Below are 15,917 nucleotides of genomic sequence, written 5' to 3'. Positions count from 1 at the left end.
TATTTTATTATTTTTTTTGCACATTTTCTGGTCGGTTAGATCTTCAGCCTAGTTAGACTCGATTCTGGGTTTGTAACTTTTTGGTGAATCACAGCAGCTATTAGTACGCCTGATGAAACTTAAATCACAACTGGGAAACTCAGAAGTTGCTTAAAAACCTTGAGTTAACTATCCAATATGTAGCGACTACAGAATGCTGTGAAAATGGCCAAAATAAAGCATTCAATATTTATTAGCACTTCTAATAGTTGTGGCAAACCTCAGTGCTTGAAAATACACTGTAAAGGAAATCTGCTGCAAAGGGGAAGAACTTCAACTCAGCCACAAAGCGAGGTGAGTGGACCTTGAGGGATATATCCTGAAGACAAGAGCAACTCTGGTTGTTATGTTGTGTTCTCCAGAAAGAAACTCTTACTGCCGCAGGATACCAATCCATTTTGAAAAATTCCCAAACTTTGTGGAAACTGTTCCATAACGATTGTGAACTCGTGCAAGGCAAGGTCCATACAGAAATAAGCAGGTTTTGGTTTTGAAGAACCTGACTGGCCCAGACAGAGACCTGACCTGAACCCAACAGAACACCTTCTGGATGAATTAGAGTGGAGACTGTGAACCGGGACTTTTTTTCATCCACCAATCTTTCCTGGATAAAATGGTAAAAAAAAAAAAAAAAAAAAAAAGGTTGGGGAAAGGGAAAATCAAACTCGAATGTGTGCAAACAAGACTAAGGACTTTATTAACCAAATCATTTTCCCCATAATATCCACAAATAAAAGTGTTCTCTTTATATATATTCACATTGTATAATTTCTCAGAGTGACAAAATTATCTTTTTTTTTTTCTCTTTTTTTTGGATTTCCAGCCATTCCTAGTAATTGTCATTTGATCAGTCGCCATGCAAGTTGTCAGAGAGTCTGAAAAACATTTCGATTGGTCAGCATTGGCGGTCCTGTCTGGCATCACGCTTCCTCTTCCTCCTCTATAGGCTCTTCGCTGTGTTAAAATCTTCATTGTTACCCAATCACATATTTCATTACACTGCAACAATGAAAAATAAAAATAAATTAAGAAAGCAACGTTCTCCTGCAGAGTGCTTCAGAGTCCTCTTCAGTTTCCCCTTCATATTTTTTAGATATTTTCTGTTTTTATACAATATTAATAATAATAATAATAATGACTATAATTGTCCTTGATATAAATTCAATATTCTTATTTTTTTTTTTTTTTAACTTTCTCAAATTTTTAAATAAATCATTTTGGCCATCCTCTTATTTTGTCACTTTCGAATAAAAGAATACTCAAGTAGAAAATAAGAACTGTGAGAGAAAACCTTTCTGAAGAGGAGCAAGTTGTGAGAGAAAGAAACGTGTGAAAGCATCAGTGAAGAGCAAGAGAGGACAGAAAGAAAAGAGTCAAAGAAAGAAAGACAGACTCAAAGAAAAGCATCCACTTTAGACGCATGTCAGAAACAGCTCTATGTACAACAGTTTCTGTTGTGGTAATCTGTCCTTCCTGTGCCGGTCGTCTGTCTTTTGTTCTTCCTCTCAGATTGTGTCTGAATCAGTCCTGTGTGTCTGAATCAGTCCTGTGTGTCCCAGTGTTATACCAGAGTGTAAGACTTGGCATAAGGGTTGTTGCTCTGTTTCAGGTGTCCTCTGGAATCCAGCAGTGACTCCTGTGAGGTGCTGAGCTTGGCAGCCTGTGCTTGGGCTAAATCTCCTGAGGGGGGCGCCTCTCCTCGGACCTCGCCCCGGGCCTCCCCCCTCTCCCGGACATCCCTGTGTGGAAGGGTAGAGGCAGTTCCTGGCTGCCACTGTTGCACCTCCCTAGGAGAGGGCACTTCCATGGGTGTGGGCTCCATCGGAGGAGGCCTCTTTAGGGTACGACTCCTCTGGGGTTCAAGGCAGGCCTGACCCATGGCTCCGCCGCCTCCTCTTGACTCCCCGGCAGCACCAGCACCACCTCCGCTCGGTCCTGCAGCTCCTGCACCGCCTCCCCCGCTGCTACTGCTGCCACTACTGCTGCTGACGCCCCCTCCTCGGGCTGGCAGAGGCACACCGCGGTTCAACAGGAAGTCCATACGGAGGTAGGGCGGTAAGTGGACCAACTCTCCTCCTGGGAGGCAACACACAGAGAAGCAGTAAGCGGCGTTAGAAATAATTACTGTGGTGTTTGGGAAAACTGAAAATACAATAAAAGCGACGACATATAAACATTAACGGGGTTGATTTTAATTTTTGGAAGTGAGATTCTGGTAAATACGTTGGTCAGGAGGCTGAAGCTAACGGCTAGAGGGCAAAACACTATTTTATAAACTTTTGTAATGTCGCTCATTTACATAGTGTTGGTATTTGAAGCTGATGATTTCACAGATTGGACATGTGTGTTAAATCAAGATAAGGAAAAGAGGATGAGTAGACTTTCCTTTTCCTAAATGCATTGCCTTCTGCATGTAATTCAGCACAAATATAAAGCCAGGTGTCCAGACCACTTGACGCTCTCTGTAGCTCCTATGCAGCTCAGACAGAACCGACATTTTATCATTTCACAGATGCAGAGATCGGCACATAATTAGAGAGACGCCATTCACTTCTAAGGTTGCTCTTAACACATTATCTCTCCCACACACGGAGACCCTCACACACACAACCCACACATGTACGGATAGAAGGTAGGTGTGCTATATGTGCACAGTCACAGCTCCTGCCAGAATCTCTGCGCTAATGCAAGCTCAGACAAGGTCGCCTCTGCACATTCAGTCGGTGTGTGTGTGTGTGTGTGTGTGTGTGACCTCAGGGGATGGATTCCAGGGTTCACAGGAAGAATGAATAAATTACTCTGGTTATGGATAAGCCCCATTAGTGCCGGCAAGCATGATGAATGGCTTGAAGCGTTAATTGAATTAAATATAGATTCAAGTGTTTCCCTGGGAGCTCATTAGAAATGAAGTTTGAAAATGAATCAGTTCGTAAACTGCGAGTGGTACAGCGATGAGACACCAAAGTGCATCATCGAAACAGCATTTTGTGTCTGAAAGATATGTACAAGCAACGGCGACATTTGTGTGTCAAGTAACACATTTACAGGGCCGCCTGAAGGTGACACCTTCCTCTGTCGTGCCTTACAGGGAACAAAAACTGAACACAGAAACCGAATGTGCATCTCATAGATCTCAGTCATGTGAGGCGTTTTGACTCAAGCATTCGCTGTATGCCTGTGTCTATACAACATGGCATCAGCTGAGCTCACTCAGTAATGTAATAGAGATGGTGGTAAAGCTGAAGGCGCATCGTTCACTCTTAGTGTGAGGCACATCAGCAGCTCTGCTGGCTCTGGATTTCACACCAGAGCGTATCCAAACACTGTTGGACTATATCAGTTTGATATTTTTTTCCAGTTAATCATTTTCATGTGTTATTATTGAGATAGATAATCCAAGGCTAAAACCTCACATTTCATTTGATTTAACTGCATAGTCATCATTTCTTCTTTCATTTGGCTCAAATCTGAGCAAGTAGACTCTTGAAATGTGAGACTACGACCCGTTACTACACAAATTTAACATGAAGCTGGTGTGGCTGTCCAAACTTTTTTTTTTTTTTTTTTTTTTGCCAAAAGTACTCTTGGGTCACAAAAATGTGATTTTTATTTCCATTGTTTTATTATTAGAAATAGTTTTGGGGTTAAGAAATTAAGAGAGGTGGAGCAAAAATAATTCAAGGGAAAGAGGAAGATAAAAAATAGAGAGGAAAGAGAGAATTCAAGAAAACACACAAGGTGTTTTTTTTTTTTACACCTGCTGTACACATAATACTTAAAGTGTTTTGTATGTAGCCATGTACAATTATTCAGTTTACATTTACGTCCCCATAAAGATTCATTAACACCACAAAAACGCAACAAGCAAATTAAGATCCTAAATCTCTGCCTTGTACTCCCAGTGTAAGTGACACCACAGTGTTCGCAGTGAGAGTCGCCACTCTGGTCTGATAAGCAAAGAGCCTGTTGTCATCCTGATAGGTCTCCCCTTTATCAGCAAAGTGCTGTTTTGTACTCAGTTACAATACTTTGAGATCAGGTTGACAGATAGCCTTTAGCTGCCCTCTCTTTGCTAGACATGCCTGCTGTCCTGTGCACAGCACTTCATGATATAATGAGACCTGAAACCTAAGAAGGAGATCTGATGTCTTCGGCTGCTGTCTGACGGGGAACCTCCGGCACATTTGCAGACCCAAAGTTCTTCTTCCGCTCCTTGTAAGAGGAGACCTCCAGCACCGCTAATTATCAGCGGTCCCAGACAGACTATCGCATGAGAGCAGGACGGGTGATGGACGAGCTGTCCGCATGTGTCAGAGAGCACAGTGTTTTTCAGTTCGGGCCGTCTGTGCATGGCGTGTGGTCAGCCGCCTCCGTGGGGCTGCTGGATCAAGTAACTGATGGGTTTACAGAGAAGCTAAGGTTCATGTAAGGTAAGCTAGCAGCCGCACTGCATAAAAAAAAATAAAATAAATAAAAAAAATTAAAAAAAGGGGAATCATTTCTGGGAAATAAAAAATCCCTAAAAATAAAACATATGCCAAGGGTGCAGTAGGAAACCTCATGTCCTAATTATGATTTTATGAAGTCTGATGGGCTTTGTCAGTCTGTCAGGAGGGGAAGCTACAGATAAACAAGGCAACAATAGAAAGCTCTTCTAATATATATCAAGTGATGATTAATGAGACTACCTGATTTTCCAGCAGAAGTCTAAAGACTAATGAGACACACCACAGAATGCAAAGCTAAACCAAGTGCAATTAAAAGAGGAGCTGGCCGAAAGTTAATTAAGGAGCCTTCAAAGACAGGCTATTAACTAGCTAATAAAATGTGTTTCAATCTATTTTCTTCCTTTAAAAGTACAAATTAAGGAGGATTATTATGCAAAAGATGTATAGCATAAGAGAATAAGGTTACTGTCAAACTGTTCATTCAAAATATACTTATAAATGGTTAAAGATGCTGTTTTATTGTCTTGAGAAATACAGCCACGTTGGAATACGCCTCTTAACGGCTGAATGCTGAACGCTTTCGATCTGCGCCATTGATTCTCAGCTGGACTTTAACCGGGTCATCCTGACCAACGCTGTAACTCCGTGTCATCGTCCAAGCTCCACTTCCTCACCTGGTCTGTGCGCCTTGGGCACGGCCATGTTCATGACCCTGCTGACATCCTGAGGTTTGGGCGGGGAAGCGGTGAAGCGGCAGATGCCCGACTCCGATGGTGTGCTGGAGGTCAGGCTGTCGGTGTAGTCGTTGGTCCCTGCTGTCATCTGCTCGGACGACGTGTCAGAGATGAAGCACTCTGTGATGGTGAACTTTGCGTGACGGAGCTGCTCCTCCATCTTGGCGTGCTCGTAGGCTCTGGCCAGCTCTTCGTAGGTGGAAGACGCACTCTCTGTTGAGACCATGCTGCTCCGTGCGCGATCTGATAAGGAGGGGGTGCATTGTGAACAAAATGCACTTCATGCATTGGATTGTTCTGCTGATATTTGTGTGTTTTTAAAGGGATTTTTGATTTGTTTTGACCAGTGGTGCAAAGCATAATGGGAAAAGTAAAGAATGGGTTTATGATGGATTCAAAAGGTAATAATATTAGGCAGGACTGGGCTACACAGTCTGAGTTTTGAAGAAAATAAAGTACCAAGCCAACATTTTTGGATTAAAAACAAGAGCAGTCTTCTTCCCGACTGATGCATTTTACAATCTCACAAAAGCAACTTCTGACATATTCCCGATACATTCTAGCTTTAAAAACAGACTGAGTTCATGTTGTCTGTGTGGGTTTTTTTTTTTTCCTATCTTTTCCGGCTCTACCTGTGTCCTGGGAGGGGCTGACGCTGTAGCTGTCGCTCTCTTTGTCCACAGATCCGGTGGCGCGCGGAGTGGGGAGCCTCCAGTCAGTGGTCAGGGTGTGTGAGGAGCTGGTGGGATGCGGCCGGTTCAGAGTCCACTGGCTGGCGTAGCGGCTCCGTGCTGCAGCAGGTCCAGCTTTGGCAGTGCGTCTGGCAGTGGGGTCTAGCAGTGATTTGTGGGGTGAGGGTGGGGATGGGGGGGGGGGGAAAGGGCAGTTGTTTTGTTCAGGTTAGCAGCTGTCAGCTGAAAATCATCACAATCATTCAGTAGATATGCAAAAGTTTAGGACAAATTTAAATAAGACAGAAACAATAAAGTGCTTTGCCAAGGACATTTTGGTGCAACCCCAACCATACAAATACTTTAAAATATATATTATAAAACTAAATGTGAGTCAAAATTTGGTCATAATTTTGTTTTAATTTTGTTGCTTTTGAATCAAAATCCTTGCATCTCAGTTTTAATCATTTAAAATGGAGATCTGCGTTCGCTCGCATCCATCTTTGGATTAATTTAGGGGGGAAAAAAAACGCCAGCAATCTATCAAATATTTTAAATCCGGCAAGACAATTTCTTAATTTCTTATTTCCCCTGATTCACAATTCAAAAGGAGCACACCAACTTTTCTTAACCTGGATACCATAAATCTTTGTTGGACTTTTAGCAGAAGTGACCAACTAGTTAATAGTTTCCAAAACTTCAATTGTTCAACCTGTTTCAACAAGGACAGCAACTAGTTTGGACTTTATTTTACTATGTTTGTAACAGAATAACCTTTACTGTTTTCTGAATGTATTTGTGCAGTTAATTTGGCAACAGATCTACCAACAGTTTTTAAGTTTCCGTGTTTTCAAGAAGCTGTTTGTGAAGATCTCAGCTTGGTCTGTTGGAGCTTCTTCACATTCACTTAAAGGACATTCATGAAACGCTGACGACGTGCAACATTTAGGCAGTAGGATGTCTTGGCTTCTGTTTTCATACAGTTCACCCTTCTTGTTTGCTTTCTCTGCCCTCAGCAAATATATATATATATATATATATTTTTTATCACTGTCAAACTCCAGAAACCTAAAACCTTTGTCTCATTCAGCTTGACCCCCTCATGCCGCAGGTGCCTCATCCGCTGCCGGAGCCGATGATAATAAAACCATTTAGAAAAGGTCTGAGGCCAGATCCACGCAGAGAGAAGAATAAAGCTGGTAACAGTAGTCAGCAGAGATGGAGGGATGAAATGACAGAAAGAAAGAAGGAAAGCTCTGAGTCAGCAATATGAGTTCACACTGGTCAGGTCATGTGACTCATTGCTTGTGTGCTAAAGGCTGTGCTTTAGACTCGAATGGGTGCCAGTGTTTGTGTGTCTATTTACAAGGATTAAACATTGTTCTGTCTCCTGTCTTCACATTTGTTTATTTAAAAGTGAACCGGCAGATAAGCTGCAAAAAAAAAAAAAAAATGATAGAAGAATAAGGAATAAGTGGATGTTTCTAATCAGCCTGCAGAACTAATCGTCTACCTAAATGTGACCCTCATGCCGTACTTTGTGGGCATCAACGGGAAGCTTTGTTTCAAAACAGAGACATAAAGATCGCTACTCTTCATCAGTTTGGCTTCAGAAGAGCCTAAACACCAGAAATAAGTTTGTCGTTGTGAGACAACACACTGTATCAGGGCCATTTTAAATAAAACCGGTGGAGCGGTTTAATGCCTTGCATATATTTCAGATGAAAGTGCAGTAAAGCTTTATCACCTTTGTGTATTTTGTGTATCTGAGCCAAGTTACTCCAGCACTAAAGTCTGCAAAAGTGTATTTACATAAAGCTGTAAAAGCATTTATACACCTTGGGATTTTGTCACAAACTTAAATGTGTTTTATTAGGATTTTTGTTACAGACCAACTCCAAATAGTGCAAAGCTGTGAAGTGGGAAGAAAGAGAAAGTTTTCAAAATTGTTCATTGTTGTGTCTGCATGATATCGTTTGTTCACTAATGTGCTCAAATGAGCTGCTGAGCCTTAGTTGTACTAAAACCGATACTTAAATTAATTTACACACTGGTTTACTAATTAGCTGACTTCTGAATGCACTGGTTTTTACTTAGGATTATCAGAGTTAAGGGGGCTTGAATGAAAAAAAAAAAACACTTGTTTTTTCAAACTAAATTACAATTATTATTTTTTAAGTTAATAATAATAAATGATAAATAAATTGGAGGTTGTGGTCATAACATGAAAACACTGCATGCTAGATTCTCAGCTACAACGTAGAACAAAATCACAGCATCACTTGCACAACAGTTTTGTTATTGTCACCAACACATAACGAGACATTGTTAGTAGTAAAGGAAATAAATGTTGAGCACTGACGGTGGTGGGACTCACTGGTTCCAGGCCTGGCATCGGATACGTCCACCAGGGGCCCAGTGGCCTGGGACAGAGACTGGTAGTGGACTGTGTGGGTCACCGTGGAAGACTTCTGCTTATTGGTCTCCCCAAAATCATTGTCTGTCAGGAGCACAGTGGACCTGTCGTCTAACAGAGAGGAAGCAGGGTTTAGGAAGCTGTGAGCGTGGCGCACACGGCGACCGAGGGAAGCAGGTTCCACCCCGAGCGTTTTACCGATTGTTTCCATCGTGTCCCGCTCCTCGATGAGGAGCTGCGCTCTGGGGATGTCAATGTGCATTCTCAGCGTCTGCTGCTGCTTGTTCACCGTGTCTGGCGTCCGCGTGTTTTTACTGTGAAGGGAGAGAAAAAAAAAAAAAAAAAAAAAAAACGCCAGGTAATCTCCTCAGCTGTGTGACTCTTGTGTTGCAGGAATGCAAACTCGGTTCCACTTAAGCTGACAAGACGTTGAGCGAAGGTGAATGGACAGCACCAACAATACATTTGATTTTTACTGAACGGGGCTGTGACTCCGGCTTGCCGAGTGATTTATGTTCTGCCTGAAAGCAAATGAGCATGCACAAATCAAAATTAGGAATACATACCTCATCAGCATTTCTGCCAGGCTTTTGGCATCTGTGAAGTCAGCAAAGAGGTGGTTAGTACCACAAACGGCCCCGTCGGAGTTGTGAAGGTACAGAACTGGGACTACTTTACAAGCATGTATGATGAGTCCTCTTACTGAAAGGTACTTCCGATCTATTAGAGCCTTGCAAAACACACACACACACTCAAACTTTCTTAATACAAACTTACTTTAGCATCATTCTTGCCTTTATTGCTGTTGTTTTCACAGACCTGAGCATTCGGAAGATTTCAACGACATTCTGTATCATTTAGTAGCACTTTATTTGAAGGGGTGTGAATAAGACTGACATTACACTATCATAAACACAACGTAACACCTGTTATGAAGGAGCCTTCATGAATGTTTATGACCGTTGACACATAGTGTCATTCGGTAAATAATGACACGTTTAATCCAAAGTTATACTAAAAGTTGCATTAAAAGTGTCATTATTTACCGAATGACACTTCATGTCGACAGTCATAACCATTCACGAAGAGTCCTTCATGTTCATAAATGGTGCTATATTATCTTTATGACTGTATTATGTCAGTCTTATGCACACCCCTTCAAAAAAGGTGTTGCCTATCATTTTGTGCATCTCTCAGTTTGTCTGCAGTTCATATTCATCAGGGTTCACACACAGTTTCTATTTTAAAATTCCACATTTTCCCAGAAAAAAAAGAAAAAAAATCCAAAAAAAAAAAAAAAGACGCTGTGTAACAAACAGGTTAGCTGATCCGGAGGTGTGGTAAAGAAACACTGCTTTGTGAATTGAATCAGCTCTTTAACAGTTAGATTGTTTAATGTATGAAACATTAAACATAAATTAGAGCACAATTTGGATTTTTGAAACCTATAATCTGTTTAAGGCTTAAAACAATTGCAGCAGATGGTACACTTGTCCAGGTTTTTTATTGTTGCTAAAGATTTACCTCTGAGTCTCTTGAGCCTTTGCTCCCTCCGTCTCCTCTTTAGCACCATTAGCATTATAAAAACCAGCACGGCCACGACCAGGACGGAGGTGATGGTCACCACCATCTTCAGCCCTCCGCTGCCTGACATGTTGTCTGAGATGGGATCTCCTGTCTTCAGCAGAGGAGGGATGGTACCTTGGCAGAAATGGAAACCGGTTAGATATTTCCCGTGTAATTCAAACACCAGCCTCATCAGTGTTGACCTTAATACCTGTGGAGGAAAAGAGGAGTAAGTTTTATGTATCACGGAAAAGGATCATGAGGATCAAAAACTCCTGGGAAATATAGTTTGATAAGTAATTTTCCATTTGCCCGATTTTTATATGCACTTTAAAAACTAATCATTCCTGGATATTGAAATTTTATATGTTCTTTATTACACTGCAGATACTATTGAATTTTCCTCCTGTCCATTACACAGTAGAGTGCACTGTTTAGTATGCAGCGGCTCAGTTCCTCCCTCCCTTAAGACGCAGGATTTGCAGGATTATTAGGTAAATGTGCACTGAGACTGTAGTGAAACTTTATTTTATAAAAATTTCTTACCGCACTTTATCTGACAGCAGTCAGACAGGAAGGGAGGGAGGGAGAGAAGAAGTGCAGCAGAATAACGGTTGATGAGAGTCCAACTCGGGACCGCCTCTCTGTACCGGGCGCCCGCTCTAACCGCTGCGCCACACGGCGCCTGTAGTGAAGCTACACTGACGCCACTCCCTAAAGACTTGTCCAAGTAAATTGCATTACTGCATTAAAACCAATGTGCATCAAAAACAGTAGAACCTTCCCCATTCCTTCCTGCCGGTCACATTAACTGTTAGTGTTTGATTTAGAGGTATTAAACAGAACTAAAGCTATGTTCTCGTTTCACTTAGATGTCTGTTTTATGAGTTCTCAGATCAAAATATTCTGACTTGGAAAGTCTCGGGTCGCTGAGCGGCCTCAAGGTGAATACGTAACGGCAAACGAGGCGGCACTCGCTTAAACAATCACTTTCATTATCTATGTGTACGACTCATGACCAAACTCACTCATGACACTGAACTCACTTTTCCAAGGTTGGTAAATTTGCCAATAGGTTGTTCATAAACCTAATGGACTCAGTTGAGGGTTTCTCTTAAGTTGGTTGGTTAGAGAACTTCAGTCTTTTATGTACTGTATGTTGTTAGCAGCCTGGTAGGAGGCGTCCATACCGGCCTGCAGTTCTTCATTTGTATAAGCAAGTTTTCAGCAAACAACACAACCTGTCACTTCCTCATTATTTGTTTTAGCTGGCAGCCTTCGCAGGTTGAATATACTGACATTAAAACCGGAGGACATGTCCACGTCATTGTTGTTGCCGTGGTTTTCATTTCGCAGCATCACAGAAAAGTGCTGTGGCTCGTATGCAACCCAGCTACATAAAGGACAGAGATTTTTTTTTTTTATCATGGGGATTTGTGTGCTACACTCATGAGTTTTTCTGAACACCCATATTTGATCATAATCTTCCACAGACGATCTCCATTAATTGGGTCCAAGTGCTTTGGTTCGACCTTATGATATATAAAAACCCACGTTTGATACTTTGTTCCTGACATTTTTTTCTGAAGCTCCCAGATTTTATTTGAAACCGTTTCCTCGGACCTCGTTTTATCTTCACGAGTGGCTTAATTTTCAGTCATCACATGCTGAAAACATTCCTCAAAGGTTTTGGTTCATTTCGCCATGATGGCATTATGCAATTGCTGCAGATTGTACTCTACTTGAATGAAATCTGATGACTGCGGAAGGCACTGGAGCAACATTGAATTCACTGGGATATTCAAGAAACCAGTTTGAGAAAACTGGAACTTTGTGGCATGAGCATTATTCGATGGGAGGTAGACATCAGAAAATACGTACAACGTAATCTTTGTAAAAACCAGGCTCGTTTCACAGTCACTTAAATACATTCTCCACCATTCTGACGCTCAGTTCAACTTTAGCAAGTTGTCTTCAACGTGCGCAAGTCCCTAAACGCGCCGACTTAACAACGAACTTAGTAGGTGTTCCTAATAAAGTGGATAGTGAATGTGTGTCTTTCTGGTTAAAATAGAAAAGAGTTAAGACACAATATTTGTAGGAGAGTGCCGAGTCCGTGTTAGCCTGAGAAGCAGAGCTATCGATTCGCTGTCAAAGTGACAACAGCATCCACATATATGCCTTAGCCTGGAGACACAAACATGCGCTCATGACAAACTAACAGACAGCGTACACAGTTCTGCAAAAACACAGAAACAAGCAGAGAGTCTTGAGTGCACCTCGGGGGCGTCACCAGCTGCCTTCATTCCTGACAGGTTATATGTTTTTTTTTTTTTTTTTTTTTCTTGCTGAGCAAACACAAAATGCAGTCCTGAAAGGCACATAAAGCAACCCAATGGCCTGCAGAGACTCTGATGGCCACCCGAGTTTTCTTTCTGCACTTCCGAGGCTGGATGCAGTCAGGACTGCAGAGAAGTTTGCAATATAAAAACTGTAAGCCTGTTATTGATTAGACTCAAACACAGCCTATGGATTTATCTTGGCTGCTCAGTTCCATAGACGCCTTCCTACTTTCCGACTACTAATGCCTCGCATTAAACTTTATGTTTAATATCACATGGAGAATGGTTTTCCCTAACAATGCTGTGCTGTATCCAGAGCTTTTTTTTTTTTTGCTAACTGTCTTCTACTGTTTTTTAATGATTTTGTGTCAGTATTTTCCAAAATGTGGTTTACAAAAGAAAACTTCTCATTTCATCTTCTCAAATGTGTATCGTCTCCTCCAATTGGACGAGTGTTGACGCTTTCCCACATCCCTGCTCTGCATCATCATTATTCTCTACATCTATTCCTGACGTTTTCTGACCACTAATCGCACAATCGAATTTTCTGAATACCACAGAGTGTTGTCCAGCAAAACAGTTTCTACTTTAATTGTTGCTCACTGGCTCAGGGAAGAATGATTGTGAAACGCAATCACAAACTTTCCTCCCAACTTACTTCCATCGGCGTTTAGAGTAGCGAAGGTGACCCGTTTCTCCGCTGAGCCGGCGCTGTTGGTGACCTTCATCTGAAGCTCGTACCACGTCGCCTCCTGCAGGTCGTACAGGATGTAACTCTTGGTGAGCGAGGTGCGCTGGGCTGTCGTCCATGTGGCCGAATCCACCGCGCGGTACTCCAGTATGAAGGAGGTGATTGGACAGCCGCCGTTGTTCCAGCCAGCCAGGTTGAGCCTGGCCCGGGTGGAGTTGATGCTGGTGAAGATTTCATGTTCTTTGGCAAATTGTGGTTCTGAGGAAATGACAGGAAGCAGAGAAACTGGTTTAAATTTCTCAAGTTTTTTAACAAAATGCTGATTTACCTGATGTTTAATTGTAATATCGTTGTTTTACATTAAATCAAAATGTTTTAAATCTGTTGCAATAGATGCAAAAAAACAAAACAAAAAATGTTCTCAAATCTGCAAGTTTTAACCTCGGAGATCATAAACGATTGTTATGGCAATTTGTTTAATTTGAAGCTTAAAAGCTAAGAAAAAACACGGACATCTACACTGTTCACCTTTCCCGTGGGTTTTTGCTTCAATGATCTCGCTGATGCGTCCTGGACCCACGGCGTTCTGCGCCGTCAGAGTAAATTTGTACCATGTGCCACACTTCAGGTTCTCCAGACGATATGACCGCTCACTGGGGCTGATGGGAAAACTGCCCCATTGTTCACTGTTGTCCTCCGAGTACTGCAGGATGTAGCCTGGAAAAAAAGGAAGGGGAGAAAAAGGAAGAAAGCTGAAATAAATCAATATTTAATTCAGAATAAATATGATTTTTTTTATTACTTATTTGAGTGTGAAAGAGTCTTATTGAAATCTGGAGGAAGCACCGAGGTGAAAACCGCATAATAAAACCACTACTTACAGATGGCTGAAGGCTACAAAAGGAGGCAAATTTCCAGTTTTATGGTAAAATTCAAAATCTCAATCAGAAAGAGGTTGCGAGGCGTCTCTTGTTTCTGAAAGAGAACTTCTCTGCTACACATTTCTTTAATACAATATGTGGTAACCTACTTTATCTCAGGTGAATTGCATTAAATTCCACAAGCAAGTAATATATTTGGCTACCTGTATGATCTTTTAATGTCCTCACATATAGACCTCTGTGACCAAGATCTTTGTGGATTACGTCCAAACGGCCATAACTTGATCTCCTATGTTCAGCAGGGATTTGTTCTGGTGAGTGTGTTCTGGTGATGGATGATGTTGTGCGGAGGAAAACAAAGCAAATATAACAGAGAAAGCATCTTGAGCAGCTGCTGTGGCGACTACAACACAAAAGAAAGGAGCAGTTTGGTTAGGAGCAATGATAAATCACCACAAATAGTCTCGTTGTGATTGCGCTGTAAGATGGAACGCTTTAATCTTCCTCTAAAAAGAACCTAATCTCTTCTCCTGCTTTTTAATCTAGCTTAACTGTTGTGCTGTAGCAGCACATAATGAGGCCCGTTCATGGAACGGCGGAGTTAGACCAAAGTGCAAGAGGGAGGGACAAAGGCTATCACAAAACACAGACGGGGGATGATTGTTTTCACGTTTGTAGGAGGCTCCTTATTAGTGGCCGCGTTCGTCACGTTCAGTTGTAACAAACTTTCCATTTCGCTTCAATGGCTATAGATGATTATGTGTGAGTTTGTTCAAGGGTAACAACCTCACCTCTGATAGAGCTCCCGCCGTTGTCTCCAGGTATCCATGACAACGTGATTGATGTGGTGGTAGTCTTGGTAACCGTGAGACGTGGCTGGTCAGGGGGTACTGTGGATGACAGGTCAGTGTATTGATCATGTTTTGGGTGATTATTTATTTATTTATTTTTTACCAGTTTGTGGTTTTGTAATAACATAAAACAATCAATGCTCAACAATTATAATATACAGTGACGTTAAAATACATCGAAAGTGTTTTTATCCTGACTGTAGAGATTATAATAATGATTTTGTTCTTTTTTTTTTTAATGACAAGCAAACAGAAAGCAGAGGGTTTATGGCTGGGATAACTTTCATCAATATTAAATCAACACCAAAACAGCACAAAATGATAGAATATCTGCGTAATGTGAAGCGTTATTAAATTAATCACAAGCAATCCTAAAACCTTTGAGTCAATGACTGACAGAAGTGTTTAACTGCTACCTTTGTAACACCAGAAACAATTAAATTAAGTTTAAACTCATGAGTGCTACTCCTAAACATATTTCAGTTGGCATCTCTCCTCATGATGAAAAACGTTGTCGACTTAGATTGTTGTGACCTTTTGTCACCACAAGCACGCTGCTTGTGGTGACAAAAGCTTTGTAAATTGGGACCCTTAGATTGTTTTGTGGGTGGAAATGTTGATCTTTATCATTTAATGTTTAACCACTTGCCTTGGACCTGCAGGTTCAGTGTGATCTCATCTGACCCATAGTTGTTACTGGCCACACAGCTGTAGTTCCCAGAGTCCTCTGCTTTCACTGTGCGGATAATGAAGCTCCCGTTCCACTGGACGCTACGGCGACCGTCCACGATAACAGGTGTAGGTGTCCCGTTTGTGCTGGGAATAAACAGGAAGATTCAACACTCCCAGGCATAGCTTAGCCTCTGGCTGTAATGCGACACGTAAAGGCTCCTGGCTTACTTTCCCTTGAGCCACTTGATGGAGGGAAGAGGGTCCCCGACAGCTTTGCAAGGTAAAACAATGTCCTTCATCCAGGGGGTGGTGACTGTGCCGTTAAACGTCAGGATTCTAGCTGGAGCTGAGAACAACGCAAGCAAAAAAAGGTAGTCACGAAAATCCCTCAAATCAAACACAATTCAGTGGAAATCATTCCTTCAGTGGAGGATCAAGTACCTTTCTCCAGAGGCTCCACTGTGATCTTCTCACTGTTGTTGCCATGCCCCGCAGCAGTCACCGCCACCACCCAGACGCTGTACTGGCTGTTTCGAACCAAATTTGGGATCATGTAAAAATATGCATCGGGAGAAGCCTCGAACTCACTCATCACCTGTAAAACCC

At 41.8% G+C, this 15,917-nt stretch overlaps 1 protein-coding gene across 4 annotated transcripts in view; it reads right to left on the bottom strand.

The window, feature by feature from the left end:
- Positions 1-713: 713 nt before the first annotated feature.
- The window catches only part of LOC106960257 (Down syndrome cell adhesion molecule homolog), a 142,900-nt gene continuing 127,696 nt past the window's right edge, over positions 714-15,917 (bottom strand). For 2 of the 4 annotated variants that reach the window (XM_015053251.1, XM_015053252.1), the window contains exons 21-33: positions 15,753-15,906; positions 15,540-15,657; positions 15,289-15,455; positions 14,580-14,678; positions 13,436-13,624; positions 12,875-13,165; positions 9,833-10,009; positions 8,875-8,905; positions 8,507-8,622; positions 8,255-8,419; positions 5,854-6,054; positions 5,162-5,464; positions 714-2,115 (exon numbers count right to left, since the gene is read on the bottom strand). In XM_015053251.1, coding sequence (XP_014908737.1) covers positions 1,601-2,115; positions 5,162-5,464; positions 5,854-6,054; positions 8,255-8,419; positions 8,507-8,622; positions 8,875-8,905; positions 9,833-10,009; positions 12,875-13,165; positions 13,436-13,624; positions 14,580-14,678; positions 15,289-15,455; positions 15,540-15,657; positions 15,753-15,906 — 2,526 coding nt within the window. In that variant the 3' untranslated portion in view covers positions 714-1,600. The remainder of the gene's footprint in view (positions 2,116-5,161; positions 5,465-5,853; positions 6,055-8,254; positions 8,420-8,506; positions 8,623-8,874; positions 8,906-9,832; positions 10,010-12,874; positions 13,166-13,435; positions 13,625-14,579; positions 14,679-15,288; positions 15,456-15,539; positions 15,658-15,752; positions 15,907-15,917) is intronic. The other 2 variants (XM_015053253.1, XM_015053254.1) reach the window with 1 other exon arrangement.

The sequence above is a fragment of the Poecilia latipinna genome, unplaced genomic scaffold (genome assembly GCF_001443285.1).
Source record: "Poecilia latipinna isolate Pla-1442-1.1 unplaced genomic scaffold, P_latipinna-1.0 Scaffold1171, whole genome shotgun sequence".
NCBI classification, from domain to species: domain Eukaryota; kingdom Metazoa; phylum Chordata; class Actinopteri; order Cyprinodontiformes; family Poeciliidae; genus Poecilia; species Poecilia latipinna.
Note: the sequence above shows the minus strand (reverse complement) of the source record. Positions and strands in the feature narration are given on the sequence as shown.